The sequence below is a fragment of the Schistocerca cancellata genome, chromosome 1 (assembly GCF_023864275.1).
Source record: "Schistocerca cancellata isolate TAMUIC-IGC-003103 chromosome 1, iqSchCanc2.1, whole genome shotgun sequence".
NCBI classification, from domain to species: Eukaryota; Metazoa; Arthropoda; class Insecta; order Orthoptera; family Acrididae; genus Schistocerca; species Schistocerca cancellata.
The window spans coordinates 1,187,181,879-1,187,200,340 of record NC_064626.1 but is presented as its reverse complement, the minus strand read 5'-3'; the positions used below and the strand labels follow the sequence as shown (position 1 = coordinate 1,187,200,340).

The window sequence follows — 18,462 nt, the reverse complement described above, 5'->3', positions numbered from 1 at the left end:
TGAACGAGCATGTGCGAACTGAAGGCAGGAAAGGCGAATGGTCGACTTCAATTTATTGGAAGAGTGTTAGGAAAGAGAGGTTCACCTGTAGAGGAAATTGCATGTAGGAAGCTGGTACGGCCTGTTCTTGAGTACTGCTTGAGTGTTTCGGATCGGTACCAAGTCGGATTGAAGGAAGACACCGAAGCAATTCAGAGGCAGACGGCTAGACTTGTGAACCATTCTAATGCCGCCAACATACATTCCGCGTAAGGACCACGAAGATAACATACAAGAAATTAAGGCTGATACGCAGGCATATATATAGTCAGTTTTCCCTCGCTCTATTTGCGAGTGGAACACGAAAGGAAATGACAAGTACTACTAAAGGATACCCTCTGCCAAACACCGTACGGTGGCTTGCGAAGTATCTACGTGGATGTAGGTGTAGATATTCCCTAGGCCAGGAAATTGATTAGAAAGTGGTTGTGTCAAAAGCGTTTGTACCGTGTCAAAAGCCTTCTGTGAATCTAGAAGTATCAATCAACTTGAGATTCCCTACCGATAAAACTCATTACTTCGCGCGAATAAAGGGCCGGTTTTGTTTCGCAAGAACGAGATTTTCAGAGTCCGTGCTATGTGTCGATAGACAGTGTTAGGACGGAGAAGGTTAACTCAGTTAGAGTGATTTAGAGATCCGCAGATACATCTAAATCACAGTGGCGTGGCACGATTTTGAATCCCTCCTCACATTTTACGAACTTTCCTCTCAGTTTTACTGCTGCACCACTCGGGATGGCATGACAGTCGAGGCTACGGAGTCCAGTCGCTTGTAACAAAGCAGTGACAGCGAACTCCAGGTTAACGCGCGCCGTTCAGCCGCACCTGTTCGCCGTGAGCAACGGCAGTTGGCCGCACACAGCCCGTGCGACAGCGCGGTGCCCGCAGTGACCGGCGGCGAGCGCAGGTTTTTGCACGCCGCCCAGCCGCCCCGCGGACCGACATCCATCACGGGGCGGCACCGCCCCCGGCGCGTCCGCACCTCGCAGCAAGGCGGCCGTTTTGTCTCAATTACCAGACCCGCACCCCGCTGCCTCACTGCCGGCCTATCTGCTCCCGGAAAGCGGCAACCCGCCTTACACACCTGCGCCATATCCGGCGGGCGCACTGAAAACATTTAGCAGCTAACCAGGTTACACGCCGTTGGCGCCAGTACATTGGATATTCGCGTCTGTGCCGGGGGTTTGAAAAGAGTTACTGTCACACAGTTTTCTGCCCTGATATTATTAACAGGTCAACTAATAGCAGTGCAGTTTAATTTATAAGGAAGCTGCCAGTAGAAACATTCCCTCCACAAACGTTACCACTGTTTGAAGGGCACTGAAGTCTTTTGGTAGTTGAGAGACTGTAGTCCGCGTTGGCTAAAACAACTCCGTCAGTTTTTAAGTTTCCAGGCTTCTCTCTACCCAGTACATTTTTAGTAGCAAAGATAAGATCGAATTACAATATTACTTGTCCTAATGGTGATACGTTTTATACACTACTGGCCATTAAAATTGATACACCACGAAGATGACGTGCTACAGACGCAAAATTTAACCGACGGGAAGAAGATGATGTGATATGCAAATGATTAGCTTTTCAGAGCATTCACACAAGGTTGGCGCCGGTGGCGACACCTACAACGTGCTGACATGAGGAAAGTTTCCAACCAATTTCTCATACACAAACAGCAGTTGACCGGCGTTGCCTGGTGAAACGTTGTTATGGTGCCTCGTGTAAGGAGGAGAAATGCGTACCAACACGTTTCCGACTTTGATAAAACTCAGATTGTAGCCTATGGCGATTGCGGTTTATCGTATCGCGACATTGCTGCTTGCGTTGGTCGAGATTCAATGACTGTTAGCAGAATATAGAATCCGTGGGTTCAGGAGGGTAATACGGAACGCCGTGCTGAATACCAACGGCCTCGTATCACTAGCAGTCGAGATAACAGCCATCTTATCCGCATGGATGTAACGGATCGTACAACCACGTCTCGAACCCTGAGACAACAGATGAGGACGTTTGCAAGACAAAAACAATCTGCACGAACAGTTCGACGACGTTTGCAGCATCACGGACTATCAGCTCGGAGATCATGGCAGCGGTTACCCTTGACGTTACATTACAGACAGGAGCGCCTGCGATGGTGTACTCAACGACGAACCTGGGTGCACGAATGGCAAAACGTCATTTTGTCGGATGAATCCAGGTTATGTTTACAGCATCACGATGGTAGCATCCGTGTTTGGCGACATCGCAATGAACGCACATTGGTAGCGTGTATTCATCATCGCCATCCTGGCGTATCACCCGGCGTGATGATATGGGGTGCCAATTGTTACACGTCTCGGTCACCTCTTATTCGCATTGATGGCACTTTGAACAGTGGGCGTTTCATTTCAGATGGGTTACGACCCGTGGCTCTACCCTTCATTCGATCCCTGCGAAACCCTACATTTCAGCAGGATAATGCACGACCGCATGTTGTAGGTCCTGTACGGGCCATTCTGGATACAGAAAATGTTCGACTGCTGCCCTGGCCAGCACATTCTCCAGATCTCTCACCAACTGAAAACGTGTGGTCAATGGTGGCCAAGCAACTGGCACGTCACAATACGCCAGTCACTACTCTTGATGACCTGTGGTGAACTGTGATATCGTGTTGAAGCTGCATGGGCTGATGTACCTGTACACGCCATCCAAGCTCTGTTTGACTCAATGCCCAGGCGTATCAAGGCCGTTATTACGGCCAGAGGTGGATGTTCTGGGTACTGTGTTTTCAGGATCTATGCACCCAAATTGCGTGAAAATGTAATTACATGTCAGTTCTAGTATAATATATTTGTCCAATGAATACCCGTTTGTCATCTGCATTTCTTCTTGGTGTAGAAATTTTAATGGCCAGTAGTGTGCTATGTATACAGACTGAAGTGGACAGTGAAAGTGTGCAAAGGCCGGGAATAGAGCCCGGGTTTCCTACACAATGGGGTGCGTTAGCCACTAAGCCACCTTGCCACAGCAGGTCACACAACTGCACGGATTACCCTGTCACGGTTCTTTCCTCGACCCAAATTCTCACTGCCGGCCCAGTTACTTTAAATTCCCAATTACACATATAGTTGCCGGTGTTCTCCACGTTCTGGAAGGACACATCGGCATCGTCCGCAAAGGGGGATCCAGACTGAAATACAGGTGTAGGTGCTTATACAAATGAAATGACACAACTTTAGAGTTGTCATGTCATTTTTATAAGTTTGACACATAGCAGCTGAGCTGACTGAACATGAACGTAACTGAAGGTTTTGGAATTATGACTCCTCATCTGATGAGCATATATGAGTGAGGGCCACAGCTAACACCCACAGTCCCATCTCCTCCGATTAGTAAACAAGGGCCAAGAGCTAACCCTTTTCGAAGCCCTAGACCCTGAATTAATATTAAGGGAACAGACACAATACTTCCGCTCTCCTTTATTTCATTCACAAAGTTTTCCAGTATTTCCCCAACTGTCTGTTCCCTTTTATTCGTCAGTTTTCTTGTATTTATTTATTTTTGTGCGATTGCCTAATTGGAATTGTCAGTTCCATCTTTCACTCAGTTTCTGCATTGCTTTCGACAGTTTGCCAATGGAGGAAAGATCAGTTCTCAGGAATATAACAGGAACGTTTATTCGAAGCAAAATGTCTAGTAAATATGGTCTGTAAAATTCATACCTTAAGACCTACGAGCACATTTTTATCTTAGATACTGTGAAACTCTCTTCTGCTGCAAGCTCTTCGCTTCCATATTGTGGGAGAAGGTCATGTAAATATGGCTCTAAAACGCATACTTTACGCACTATAAGCATTTGTTCAGTAGAATAAATGTTTTTCATAATACTCAAGATGAACAACTACTCATAGCGCTTAAGGTGTGATCTTTAGAACCCATGTTTACTGGACGTCATTTTTTATAATGTTAATATTGTCAGTGCAACGCCTTACTTTCCTAAATTCTGCTCTTCTAATAGTAATGACTTGGCTATGTTTTAAGGCTTTGTTTATTATTCGTGAGTACAACTCGTAACACTTGTTAAGAAAGATTATCCCACGCTCTTTTCTGAAGTTATTACAATATCCTTTCTAATAAAGCTGTGTTACATCTGTTGCTGTTCAGAGGAAAGATTCTGAGCACTTATTTACTACTTTTAAAAAGTGTAGTTCCAGCATTGGTCCTTCGTGTACTTAGTAACACTACGTTAGTTCTCCTCGTTAAATTTCGCTGTGTCCTTCACAGGTGTCGCTTATATCCACTGGATCCCATGGCCTCCAATAGCGGTTCAATCCATGTATCCTTGTCTATAACAAGTATATGCATTCGAGCATTATCTTTTTCTGTTCAAGTGTTTGCATGTTACTGCCTCCCGAACGTCGATAACTGTTTCTGTGTTAGCTGATCTCACTACAATAGCATGAAAAATGTTCATACTCCGATTCTATTAACATCATATCAGACTTATATAGAAGATTTCCTGATCATGCTTCAAAATACGTCTGCTACTCAACACTGCTTGACTTAGGAAGAGCACAACTTTGCTAGCGCTCTCAGGTAGAGGCAGTATAGAACACAAAGGTGTTGTAGCAATAGTCAAAGATTACTCAGCTTCATAGTTTTGCTCTGTGTGCGTTATGCTTATCAGTATTTACGTAAGAAAGAGAACTGACAGAGTGAACAAAATAATACGCGTACCTAAAAATGTAATCTATAATCGACTTACCACCTGTAGGAGTCCCTTCTATTTATGAATATCTTTAGTTCCGAACAAGCTGTAAAGTAAAATTACTAACATCAAACGATAACAAGATTTCTCCCGTATAATATGAATAGCAGATGGGTGAGAAAATGTAGGAAGATACATAGAACGATAAGACGACTCTTTGTTGCTCTTTTTTATATACGTAAAATTGAAACGCGGTTTGGTTCTTAACAGGAGTGACATGTAAGCTGAGAAAGGGCGCAACCATTCGAAAACTTGTAGGTACATCCATGTCCAATTTGTCTACGCTCCGTCTAGGAATACTGAAAGAGATTTTTCTAACAACAAATGACGGGAAACATGTTGCAAATACAAATGTCTGCTCCCACGTTTGTGGATCGTGCTGTTTCTTCGAAACGTTCATATTTCATCTCTGTTATCATAATGTGTCATAATTCAAACGCATGCATGTAATTTGGGAAACGTCAAAGGTAGAGATATTCCTAGTGTTGTGGGTTGGCAAGAGAGCCAACCCAGTATACTAGAGGAAGCCGAAAGGCACGCGATTTAGCTCACGCAGGCTGGCGTGAGGTCTGGAACAGGACAAGGAAAATAGACTATAGCTAAAAACGTACGTTGCTGCTGGAATACTAAACTTTAATCCATAAATGGTGAACGTCGCTCTTGATGGTACATTATTCATAATCTCAATAGTAACTGGCAATGGCGCCTTCCTAGGTCGTAGCAAATGACGTAGCTGAAGGCTATGCTAACTATCGTCTCGGCAAATGAGAGCGTATTTTGTCAGTGAACCATCGCTAGCAAAGTCGGTTGTCCAAATGGGGCGAGTGCTAGGAAGTCTGTCTAGACCTGCCGTGTGGCGGCGCTCGGTCTGCAATCAGTGGTAGTGGCGACATGCGGGTCCGACGTAGACTACGGACCGCGGCCGATTTAAAGGCTACCACCTAGCAAGTGTGGTGCCTGGCGGTGACACCACACCTAGAATTCCTGAATATCAGTTCAAAAATTTCATTCATTTGTTAACTATTTGCAGCAGTAGCTGAAATAGGTTGCCAACATTTGGTCATTATATGACAGTTTTAATATTCAGAAATTCTAGAAGTAGAATAGTATATTTGGAGGCATCTAAATAACACCCTTCAGTTCAAAAGCAGTCTCCTGTCGTTATTATCATTTCATTATTTCAGCATCATTTCAGCATCTCCAACCAGTTGCTATGCTTGTGTAAAATTTTGACAACAAAGTGCGATTATGGCCAAGAGAAATTGAAATCAGAGACTACGATAAATATTGTGTGCTATCAGAATTGAGGAACAAATATTTAAAAAGTTTTACTCATGTTGTTAACTGACAAACATAAAAAATGGTTCAAATGGCTCTGAGCACTATGCGACTTAACTTCTGAGGTCACCAGTCGCCTAGAACGTAGAACTAATTAAACCTAACATCACACAAATCCATGCCCGAGGCATGATTCGAACCTGCGAATGGAGCGGTCGCTCGGCTCCAGACTGTAGCGCCTAGAACCGCACGGCCACTCCGGCCGGCGTGACAAACATAACAAAGATCCTTAATGAACATGCAAATCGTTCGGTCGAAGTAAAATGTAGCACTCAACCAGTAAAGATATCAACGGAGCGAGTAGTGTGGGGAACAGAAATTCCCAAACCAACAACCTTCAGTTGAACTTGAGATCACGAATTGTGGATCACTCGCATGTATATCGAGCATTGCTTTCCCCGACATACTTATTTGCAAGCTCAAGCTTACAGCGTCGTCTACAGCTGTGAGAACTTAACTGACGTACTAAGAGACCATGTGGTACTTCCGCATGTATTTTGCCAAATCATGTCATAAGGACGTCACGATGTCAAGGAAGTTCCATATTATACCACAGAATGCGAATATTCCTAGGATGGAAGATCAGTTGTGGTGATGCTGATTTCGTTATCTGGTGGATAACACAGCTTCTTCCACTGTAGCATTACGACATCGAGAATCCATTGCCATTCATCGAAATAGATATAGACACTGCATTGATCAAAATTGTTGTTGCTCAGTCCGATGTCAACAAAGAATATTAGTACGTCCCAGTGCGTGCATGGACGGGACTTATTTTCGCGTTATCATCGTGATACGAGGGTGGTTTAAAAAGTTCTCGGAATCACCACGAGGGGTCAGCACTAGCGCAACGAGTTGTTCACATTATATTCATTGGATTGTAGCCTGTAAACACGTGCCACGGCAGTGTTCTTCGAAGAGAGCTGTGGTAGTGTCTTGGCTCTGTTGTTGTTGCCGCGTAGTGATTTGCGGAGATGGAAAAAATCGAGATTCGAGCAGTGATTAAGTACTTCGTAAGGAAAGGTATGAAAGCAAAGGACATTCATGCCGATTTCCAAAATATACTGGGGAATTCTCCTCCTTGATATTCAACTGTTGCCAAGTGGACAAATGAATTTAAACTTGGTCGGGAGAGCTTGGATGATGATCCTCGCAGTGGTCGGCCAAGATGCGTCACTTCTACAGAAATCATTGCAAAAGTGCTCAAAATGGTCATGGAGAATCGTCGATTGAAAATGCTTGAAATTACTCACGGTTGCTAGATGTCTGCAAGATGGGTGCCGCGACTCTTGACGTTGGATCAAAACATGTGCCGTCGCCATAGCAAAATTACACGAACTACGGTATGGATATTTGCCACCCCCCTCTCATTCACCTGATACGGCTCCGTCAGACTTCCATCTCTTCCCAAAACTGAATATTTTTCTTGGTGGGCTTAGAACTGATAGCCAGAGTTGACAACTATTTTGCAGGCCTGGAGAAAACTCATTTTCGAGATGGGATCGAGTCACTGGAACATCATTGCACCAAATGTATTAATCTACATGGAGGCAACATTGAAGAACAGTTTCAGTGATGTAAGTACTTTTTTCTATTCCGTTCCGAGAACTTTTCAAACCACCCTCATAATGGTACGCCTGTTTATGAGGCTTTGATCGGCAAAAGCAGGCTTGTCGAAATCTTGGTCCTTAATGTGGAGTCAGCGCTGTATGCAGCTTTTTAAAATCGTGCGCATACAATGTGCAACGTAGCAGATACCACACTGACATTGGATTTCATAAATTCCATGAAGACGCCGACCACAGATTTTCACTGAACGCATCTCTCTGCTCTTGTTGTACGGTCGGAAAACGGACTCAATACCTCGTGTGCAATGTACCCAGTCTATTAATTTTTTTGGAGCCCCAATGAAAGGAAAGAGTCTTCCGGGCTTAAAGTCTCGTAAATGATGACTATCTCCATATTTTCATTTAGACATCACTAACTTCATGTCTTATTCACCACAGCTGTTCTTCTGGTATCCATTTTTCATGCAATTTATCTCGAAATCCAAATAGTCCTTGTCAGAAAAGGCCGCTTGATGCTCAAAGGCTACGAGGAATAAACATCGCTACATTTTTGAAAACATTGCTGAAGATATTAGTGATCCAAAGACAATCTTTCAAAGTGATTATAACGCTACAGATCATAAGGCACATTTATTGGAAGGTGCAGGATTCGATCATCACATGATCATCTCCAGATCTACATCCATTCTGATGGACAGTGGCTGTTTATGGAGCAGGAGCCGTTGAATGACGACAGGTGATAGATATTGTTCAGTCGGTAGAACGTAGTCCGAAGAGTACACACAGAAATTATACAAGTATCGATATTCAACGTACAAGGCTGTGGTGTACATAACGTGTGCACGGTCTCTGTCATTTACAGAGCATTCAATACCTTCGGGAACTGGGTCGTTGACTAATTTCAGATCACCGAGTAATAGTGTTTACATGTGAGGCCAATTTCACTGGTGATGGTCGAATGATTCGTTACTCACATCAGGGGTCCGACGGAAACCAACATTTAGAAGAAGGCTTCTCTGTAAAAATGTGGTGTGCAATAAGTATACCGGGCCTGTTGTGTCACTGTAGCGCCTTAAGGGGCGCCATTTCACATGCATCCTTGAATACGAGCTTCCATCATTACTGGAAGGATATTTGGCTACAAGAATGGGCACGTTCTTCCCGGATCACACTGCGTCTGAATCTAATAGCCCCCGAAACCTGGATCGGCCACAAGGGTCGTCAGACCTTACCGTTGTAGATGACTGACACTTTCATGCGCGTTGTACCGCAATATTGTATAAAATATAAAATATTTTCAAACGTCTAAAAGTATAAACGGACTGCGATAGCCGACAGACAGAACGCCGGAAGTTTGAGCAGTCGTATCTGTTGACGGTTTTAGGCTACTTACGGGAACATTGTATGTCCTATGCCGCCAATGTTAAGTTATCGAATTTTGTGACCCATTATCTGGGAAACTTTTTAAGACACCAACTTGCAATTTTTCCATAATTATTGAATGCACCTTTCTAGATAACTGAACTATAATTATTTCTAAAATTGTATTGTGGAACATGTATTTTTTTCAGACACCCAATTTTTTGACAGAAATTTGTAAATAAATGAACATAAAAACAAAACAACCTAGGATATTTTAATTATTCTAGTTCCATATATGTTGAATCTCACACTTGGTATGCTGTAAGAATTTCATATCTCTACCATCACTACTTTTATAGGAAACGGGTCAATTATTGCAAAAAATGCAGTTCAAAGACATTGAGGTTTAAATCTTTTTATTACAAATTCTTATACAGACTTACAATTCTGCGTCTTTTATGCACATTGCCCTGGCTCATAGTCTGTTTCTTCTTCAGTGTCACAACAGTTAAGTGCTTGCCTCCTCCTTTTCTTTCTTGTTTCTTTTGTCATTTGTTGAGCGGCTACCTCTGCTTCCCATACACGAAGGTCAACCAGCTTCCGCAGTCCTTTAGCTGTGGTCTGTCCAAATCTTACCACTAACTTGTCCAGAACCTTAAGTTTTTCATAGTTCCCACCATTTTAAGTCATTACAGCTTCAGACACTGCTAACTTTGGATACTTGAGGCCAACAAATACATTTTTAGGCACACGACGCTACACAACATTATTGAAGGACTCATTCACATTCTGGGCCTTCCCATGTAAACACTTCTCTAGTAGCTCAGGATTTGTCAAATGTCTGTAAATACGTTTGATTGTACCCATTACTGCCAAATGAAGAGAATGTTTATGTGGAAATTAAGGCAGGGTGCCAGAAAATTCTGCTTGTCTATATTTACACCAAGTGTTTGGTGGAGGTGGACACAACGCATGAAATGGCTTTTCATTGGTGTTTTCAAGTACTTCAGAAGAAAATGTAGGTCTCACGTATCTGTTACCCGCAAATTTGCGTTTCTTGATGTTACTTTTACCCTAAGTCACTTTATTTACGTATAAAAAGCAATAGAATTTGGCTTACTACAAAAATAGCCGATACTCACATTACTTTCAACGAAAACTAGTATAAGACAAAGGACTGATTTGTTTATTCGTAATGCCAACTTGTGAGACGTAGCAGTAGGTACAAAACCAAGGCAATTCACAGCCCTCTAGACTGTGTAGTCCCCAATATATGACTGCTCAACTGTCGCAGTATATGTGTGGCCGCGAAATTTGACAGTCACATGTCAACATTGAAAATACTATTTAAAGGTCTCACAACTGTCTGATTTTAGTGTGTTATATACCAAAATGTTGAGCAAAGTCCAAAGTATATTATGGAGTAGAAAACAGAAAATGTCAAATTTCAACGAATTTCACGTACAATGTCCCGTTAATAATTTCAGTCGCTCCAAGGACTTTTCCGGTGGTGCATCTACGATTCTTTTGCCAATACGCAGTCTTTCTGGAACCTAAAAGACTCTCCACAACCACGGTGATATTCCATCATCGTCCATTTGCTGCTTTGTGCTAATCGCACATAGCATCAATGTTCTATAACTCACGTGCTGTCTGTCCTCCATGTTTCTCTTACGTAAATAGCCCTGGACTCACAACGTGCTCGTGCGCCTGTAGTATTACGGTTGTTCACTGCATCCTGGCTGGAATCTACGTTGTATCCTGTGTCTGAGTCGGAAAATCGGCTTGAAACATCAGCGGAGTCTGTGGCCCAGCTGTTCATTGACGCCCTTCACCATAAAGGCATTAGCGCAAGATCCTCTTCCTTGTCTTCTTCTCTTGTTTGGCGGTTTCCTTCCTTAAAGATTTGTAGTAGTAGTGGAAGGCGTGATACAGCTCCCTCTATTCTTCTTCGATGCTATTAGGGTGACTTATCCGATCGGCACGGGCATTGAGTGTATGCAGGACACAATTATTCTGAGCTGGGTGGTGGTGACTCTCAGCAGGTACTTGCTGGTTTTGTTGGCGTCCGATACACCTGCGTCCCAATCTAGCACTGATGCTTCCCTATACCTCCACGTGCAAAAATGGTATCGTACCGCTATTTTCGGTTTCGTCCATGACCTGTATACCCTTGTGCCTGCTGTTTAAATGCTGAAGGAAGTTTGTCAACTGGGCTTCCCCGTGTGACCATATAACGTATTTGTCGTCTACATATCGCAGCCAACAGTGGGAGGTAGCAGTGTAGAACAGCGTTCACTCGAAAGTTTCCATGAAGATGTCAGCGGCGACTGGGGTGAAGGGAGAGCCGATAGCTACTTCATCTAAATTCAGATAACACTGCCGTCCTAATTCGGCCGAAAATTCGGTTTTGTAGGTTATATACAGGGTGATTCAAAAAGAATACCACAAATTTAGGAATTTAACACTCTGCAACGACAAAAGGCAGAGCTAAGCACTATCTGTCGGCGAATTAAGGGAGCTATAAAGTTTCATTTAGTTGTACATTTGTTCGCTTGAGGCGCTGTTGACTAGGCGTCAGCGTCAGTTGATGCTAAGATGGCGACCGCTCAACAGAAAGCTTTTTGTGTTATTGAGTACGGCAGAAGTGAATCGACGACAGTTGTTCAGCGTGCATTTCGAACGAAGTATGGTGTTAAACCTCCTGATAGGTGGTGTATTAAACGTTGGTATAAACAGTTTACAGAGAATGGGTGTTTGTGCAAAGGGAAAAGTTCTGGACGGCCGAGAACGAGTGATGAAAATGTAGCACGCATCCAGCAAGCATTTGTTCGCAGCCCAGGAAAGGAATTGGCTGTTCCCTCAGCTCGAACAAGAAACACAACAATTCATATTTCAGCAGGATGGAGCGCCACCACATTGGCACTTATCTGTCCGTAACTACCTGAACGTCAACTACCCGAGGCGATGGATCGGCCGCCAGGCAGCCCGTGACAGAGCACTTCATCACTGGCCTCCAAGAAGCCCTGATCTTACCCCCTGCGATTTTTTCTTATGGGGGTATGTTAAGGATACGGTGTTTCGGCCACCTCTCCCAGCCACCATTGATGATTTGAAACGAGAAATAACAGCAGCTATCCAAACTGTTACGCCTGATATGCTACAGAGAGAGTGGAACGAGTTGGAGTATCGGGTTGATATTGCTCGAGTGTCTGGAGGGGGCCATATTGAACATCTATGAACTTGTTTTTGAGTGAAAAAAAACCTTTTTAAATACTCATTGTAATGATGTATAACAGAATGTTATATTATGTTTCTTTCACTAAATACACATTTTTAAAGTTGTGGTATTCTTTTTGAATCACCCTGTATTTTAGAGAACTTTATGTTTTATACAAAGACGCTGCATATCACTCAGCCGAATTTTAACCGTTTTGACACCGGCCTCGGAAGCGTACATGTCTTACTCTTGAAGATTTTCGCCTGGAGTAATGGGTGACAGAAAGTGAGGAGCTGTTAGATGACCATCAGTTTGGCCTCAGAAAAGGTAAAGGTATGAGACAGGCAGTTCTGACGTTGGGGTTGATAATGAAAGCAAGACTGAAAAAACGTTAAGGCACATTCATTGGATTTGTCGACCTAGCAAAAAGCGATAGAAAATGTGAAATTGTCCAAGATGTTCGAAATTCTGAGACAAATAGGAGTAATCTATAGAGAAAGATGGTTAATAAATAATTTTTACAAAAACCAAGAAGAAGACATAAAATTCGAAGTCGAAGTCAACTGAGGAGCTGTTAGATGACCATCAGTTTGACCTCAGAAAAGGCAAAGGTGCGAGACAGGTAGTTCTGACGTTGGGGTTGATAATGCAAGCAAGACTGAAGAAAAGTTAAGAACGTTCATTCGGTTTGTTGACCTAGCAAAAAGCGATAGAAAATGTAAAATTGTCCAAGATGTTCGAAATTCTGAGACAAATAGGAGTAATCTATAGAGAAAGACGGTTAAAAAATGATTTCTACAAAAACCAAGAAGAAGACATAAAATAGATATCCAAGTCACCCCTATCGTTCAATCTACACACCGGAGAAGCAATGACGGAAATAAAACAAAGGCTCAAGAGTGGGATTAAAACTAAGAGCGAAAAGATATCAATAATAAGTTTTGCTGATGACATTGTTATCCTTAGTAAAGAGAAAGTAGAATTACAGTATCTGTTGAATGCAATGAACAATCTAACTTGTACTGAATGTGGATTGAGGGTAAGCCATTAAAAATAAAGGTGATGAGCAATAACAGATAGAAGAATAGTGTGAAACTTAACGTTATAGTTGGTGTTCACTGCCATCTTGGAAACGAAATAACTCATGCGGACGAAGCAAGGAGGACATAAAAAGCAGAGCAGCACAGACAAAAAGGGCATTCCTGGCCAAGATAATTCTAGCGATGTCAAACATAGGTCTTAGTTCGAGGACGAAATTTTTGAGAATGTCCGTTTGAAACACAGTATTGTGTGGTTGTGGATCATGGAAAGTGGGAAACGTGGATCAGCAGAGAATCGAAGCGTTTGAGATGTGACGTTACAAAATAATGTTGAAAAGCAGGTGGACTGATAAGAAAAGAAATGACCACATTGTACTTAGTGTCGATGAACGAAGGAACACACGGAGAACATTGACAAGAAGAAAGAACAGGATGACAGAACATGTCTTAAGACAACAGGTAACAACACCCTGGTACTAGAAGAGGACAGAGATTCGAACAAATTTAGCAAATAATTGAGGATGTACGATCAAAAAATTAAAAATACGTGAAGTATTGAAACGAATTAAATTAAAAATTACTGCAAGGTGAAGTTTATAAAGAAAAATTAAACACAGGAGACGGTTTCATGGCTTTGTTTGTGGAACTTCATAAAAGAATGGCTTATAACTGTGTTGTCAAAGTGCACTGAAATCGGAGGAGAATTTTATGACAATCACCTTCGAACTTCACTATTTGCCCTGGCTTAACGCTTTCTGTGGTTAATGTTTGGGTTATATTCTGACAACTGTATCCCTGCAACCAATAAAAAAATGAAAACACGTTACGTCGAAAGTTTTATTCCTCCTGGAACACCCGGAGAGTACTAGCGGCGTATTAGAACGACAATCTTACGATGACAGAGGAAGTTGTTGAAGGTTTTACTTTAAAACCAAAAACGACGCGGAAAAAATACCGAAATACTTTTATTGCAGAATGTCGCCACAAGAAACTGCTTTCTCATAGTAAGCTAGCTGTCCTCTCATTCTTCTTCATGTGCCGTCTCCTCTAAGAAGGTTGGCTGTCATCATGGCAATTTGTGATCTTGATTTGGCTGATCTAAGGAGTTCTGACGTTGAGCAGTTGTACCAATTTTTTAAATTGTCAATCCAGGATGTCCGTCTTCTACCCCTCGTTCTCTTCCCACAAATTTTCCCTTCTAGTATTATTTGCAATATTTTGTAATTTACTCCCCTAATAACATGGCCTAAATATTGTAGCTTCCTTACTTTAATAGTTTTAATTAATTCTTTTTCCTTTCCCATTCTTCTTAGGACATCTTGATTAGTAATCCTCGACACCCAACTAATTCTAAGTATTCTTCTACATGCCGACATTTCAAAAGCTTCTAAACTGTTCATGTCCTTCTTTTTCAATGTCCACGCTTCCATTCCGTATAGTAATTTTGAGAATACATAGCATCTTAGCAACCTCATTTTTGTGTTTAAACAAATGTCTCTCGAACAGAATGCATTTTTCATCTTATTAAAGATACTTCTGGCCTGTCCTATTCTCGATTTAATTTCTTCTGAGCTTTCAATCTCCTCATTTACAATTGTTCCGAGATATTTAAATTTACGTACTTGATCGACTCTTTCCCTATTGATTGTAAGATTTTCTTGTTGGTGTGTTTTAGATATCACCATGAACTTAGTCTTGCTTACGTTAAGAGTCAAGCCAAATTCTTCACTTTTTTCTGCGACTTTGTCAAGAAGTAATTGTAGATCTTTGAGGTTTCCAGCTAGTAGTGCAGTGTCATCAGCAAACCTAACATTGTTAATGTTTAGCCCATTAACTTTAATGCCAGCTATTTCATCTGATAGAGCTGCCTGGAATATGTCTTCTGAATACATATTAAACAATAAGGGTGAGAGAACGCAACCTTGTCTCACACCCCTCTTTATTTCTATATCATTCGATAACTCATTTTCTACCTTCACGGTTGCGGTTTGATTGTAGTAGAGGTCGCAGTTCAAAAATTCTAAATAGGTGCAGTAGTCCGTTCGGTGTGTCATCCTCTTCGTGTTAACAGAAACGAATAAATAAACACATAAATCAGGAAATGGAAGAAAAGGAAGAATTATTTTTTTTAAAAGAGGACATATACTGCGTTTGCACCGGTTGACGAGGGAGTTGTGCAGAAATTCAAAATGCAGCTTGCCTCACTTTCTTGTATAGTGACATCTATAAGAGCAATTAAACGCCAATAACAATCACCCTTTCTGCTGCATATACATCTGTAAAGCACAAGCTTCCATTGATTTGAAAATTCTGTGACTCCAGTAGGAATATAACCACGGAAGGTCCAACACGACACAATTGATTACAGAAGCGACGCGCTCTCGCGCAAGGCTTGGTAATAACGTTTTCCCTTTCATGTGCACGCCTCAAAATCGCTGCCTGCCACGGACCGGTAAAATTCTACGGTTATTAATGGAAAACCGCTCAGAATCACTGAATCTCCGAGTGCCCCACGGCGAATCCGTCAAAGCGATAGCTCTCAAAAACGTTCGCAGAAAATCAGGAATCGCAGAAGAACATGGCGTAGCTTTTTTTCCAACGTTATTCGGCGTACCCTTTCGCTCCCTTTTTATTTTTATTCTTGGACGCTTCTGTCGGAATCGTACGTTTTACCGGGGATCGTAAATAACGTGCCATGTCGCGTGGATGTCACGGAGTTCGGTTTGCTCCCAAAGGGTAGGAGCAGCTTTACGAACAACACGCTGGTAACGCGGGGATGTGCCGTCTCACGATATGGGACGGGCCACAGGTGTGTAATAACTCACTAATAAAACTGACCAAGCTGTCACTGATGTAGTGTATTACCGTAAGCAGTCTGGAACCACGTGACCGCGAGTGTCGCAGGTTCGAATACTGCCTCGCGCAGGGATGTGTGTGATGTCCTTAGGTTAGTTAGGTTTAAGTAGTTCTAAGTTCTAGGGGACTGATGATGATGATGATGAGCGTTTGGCGTCATTGGCCGGGAGGCCCCTCGCGGGGCAGGTCCGGCCGCCTTGGCGCAGGTCTTATTACATTCGGCGCCACATTGGGCGACCTGCACGCCGGATGGGGATGAAATGATGATGAACACAACACAACACCCAGTCCCTGAGCGGAGAAAATCTCCGACCCAGCCGGGAATCGAACCCGGGCCCGGAGGACGGCAATCCGTCACGCTGACCACTCAGCTACTGGGGCGGACTAGGGGACTGATGACCTCACAAGTTAAGTCCAATAGTGCCCAGAGTCTTTTGAACCATTTATTAGCGTAAGGAGATATCTTTATATGAATGTTCAAACTGTGATCGTCGTCGTCATTGATGATAAAATCTTCTCAGTTGTTAGGCCATGTCAAATTCCTCTTCGAACTTCTTCAATGCTCGACGTTTCGATCCCGCTGCTGGGATCTTCTTCAAGAGTCCACTGATGCCCGAGGATGGCTGGAACTTAATAGACGTTCAGCCACCTATGGGCACCAACGAAATCCTGAAACACATCCCAGCGGATGGCTTAAAGCGTCATCGACAACTGAAGAAGTTTGAAGAGGAATTTCGCGCAGCCTAACGATTCGGACTTTGTCATAAGGGGCACTTTTCTCAACGTGGTGAAGATGTGACATGACCGTTCACGAAGTTCTTTTCTCTTATACTGGATGACATGGAAGATGCTACTGATGTTCTGTTTTCTTAGAAATGAAGTGTATCCAAGGACTCACAGTTGTAGTCCACACAGAGATTTTAATAATCACTAGAAACTGTATCTATTTTAACTGGACTGCTCTTAAGAGAGTGAAACCAGAATTAATTAGAGTGCCAATGGTGTTTTTTGTTGAATTCCAGGACAAGTCGTCCACGGCGCAGTTCAAAAATTCTAAATAGGTGCAGTCGTCCGTTCGGTGTGTCATCCTCTTCGTGTTAAGAAAAACGAATAAACAAACACATAAATCAGGATATGGAAGAAAAGGAGGATTTTTTTTAAAAAAAAGAGGAAAAAAACACCCTTGGTAGAAAAGCCAATAATTGGAGTACTGGTCGTTTGGCTTTCGCACAAGATCTTGCCGTCTTAGCTGAACCAATAGAAAATACAACAATATATACAATTTTTTTACAAGAGACGTCTATGTATATCTCTATAAAAAACCAGAGTACATGATAAAGTCCAAGGAGGCACCGAAAAACATATAAACTGATTATGAAAGAATAAAAATTGCTACTAAACTTAGATAGCTAGGTGAAATATTACAACCGAATGCTTAGGAGAAAGAAGCTACCTTACCAAAGGCAACGAAAATGGGGGTAGCTTTTCAATAAAGGAAACAATGTAACAAAAATATATTTCTGTAAAGGCAAAATTCTGGCACTATGATGGTGTCATTAGACAAGAAAGCTTATATAATTCAGAACGACTTTTGTTAAATACAGCCAAACAATTAGATGAAATAGAAAAAAAGGAAAATAAAATAATCAGGGAAATATTGGACCTAAAATATGACGGTGGGGAACGTAAATTAAGGAGGTTTTGAAAACAGAACGAATATTAGATATAATGAGAAAAAAAGTTGTATTATAGGGCCTAGATAAGAAAAAAGATTTGCGGAAATAATTTTTAACAGCTAATACATCGATGACTTTGGTCAAGTCAGAGCTGGGGCAAAAGGAAATAACGACGGAACAAATAGGAGAAACAGAGACGTTCAGAGGAAAAGCAAAATGTTTCAAGGGCTTCCAGAATAAAGCAAAGAAAACTGCAGGCGCAATACGAACAGAAGAAAGACGAAAAGATAAGGAAAGAATGACTATCGGAAAGAAAGAAACAAAGACAAAAAGAAGACTTGTTATTTCATGCGACCTTAGTAGACTAAACAAACAATAAAAGCAAAGCAGATGTGTTTATTTTGACGAAGGAAGAGAATTCGCCTTCGAAAGTGTTGTTCAGAATGCAGAACCCTAGCCTCAGTAGAAACTTCTATATTGCCACTTAAGGAATGATGCGCACTTTCTAGCATCTTAGCAGAATTTCAGCGCGGGCAGCAGAAATACGCCGTTTCATATCGCATAGTGTAGTCAGTATGTCCTGTTAAACTGCTCTTAGCTCTACCAAATAGAAAACAAA

The 18,462-nt window shown here is 42.1% G+C and overlaps 1 protein-coding gene across 1 annotated transcript in view; it reads right to left on the bottom strand.

Annotated features, from left to right (window-relative positions):
- LOC126141399 (glutamate receptor ionotropic, kainate 2) overlaps positions 1 to 1,132 on the bottom strand; it is a 1,424,310-nt gene extending 1,423,178 nt beyond the window's left edge. The window contains exon 1 of the mRNA XM_049915245.1: positions 865 to 1,132. Coding sequence (XP_049771202.1) covers positions 865 to 1,132 — 268 coding nt within the window. The remainder of the gene's footprint in view (positions 1 to 864) is intronic.
- Positions 1,133 to 18,462: the final 17,330 nt, after the last annotated feature.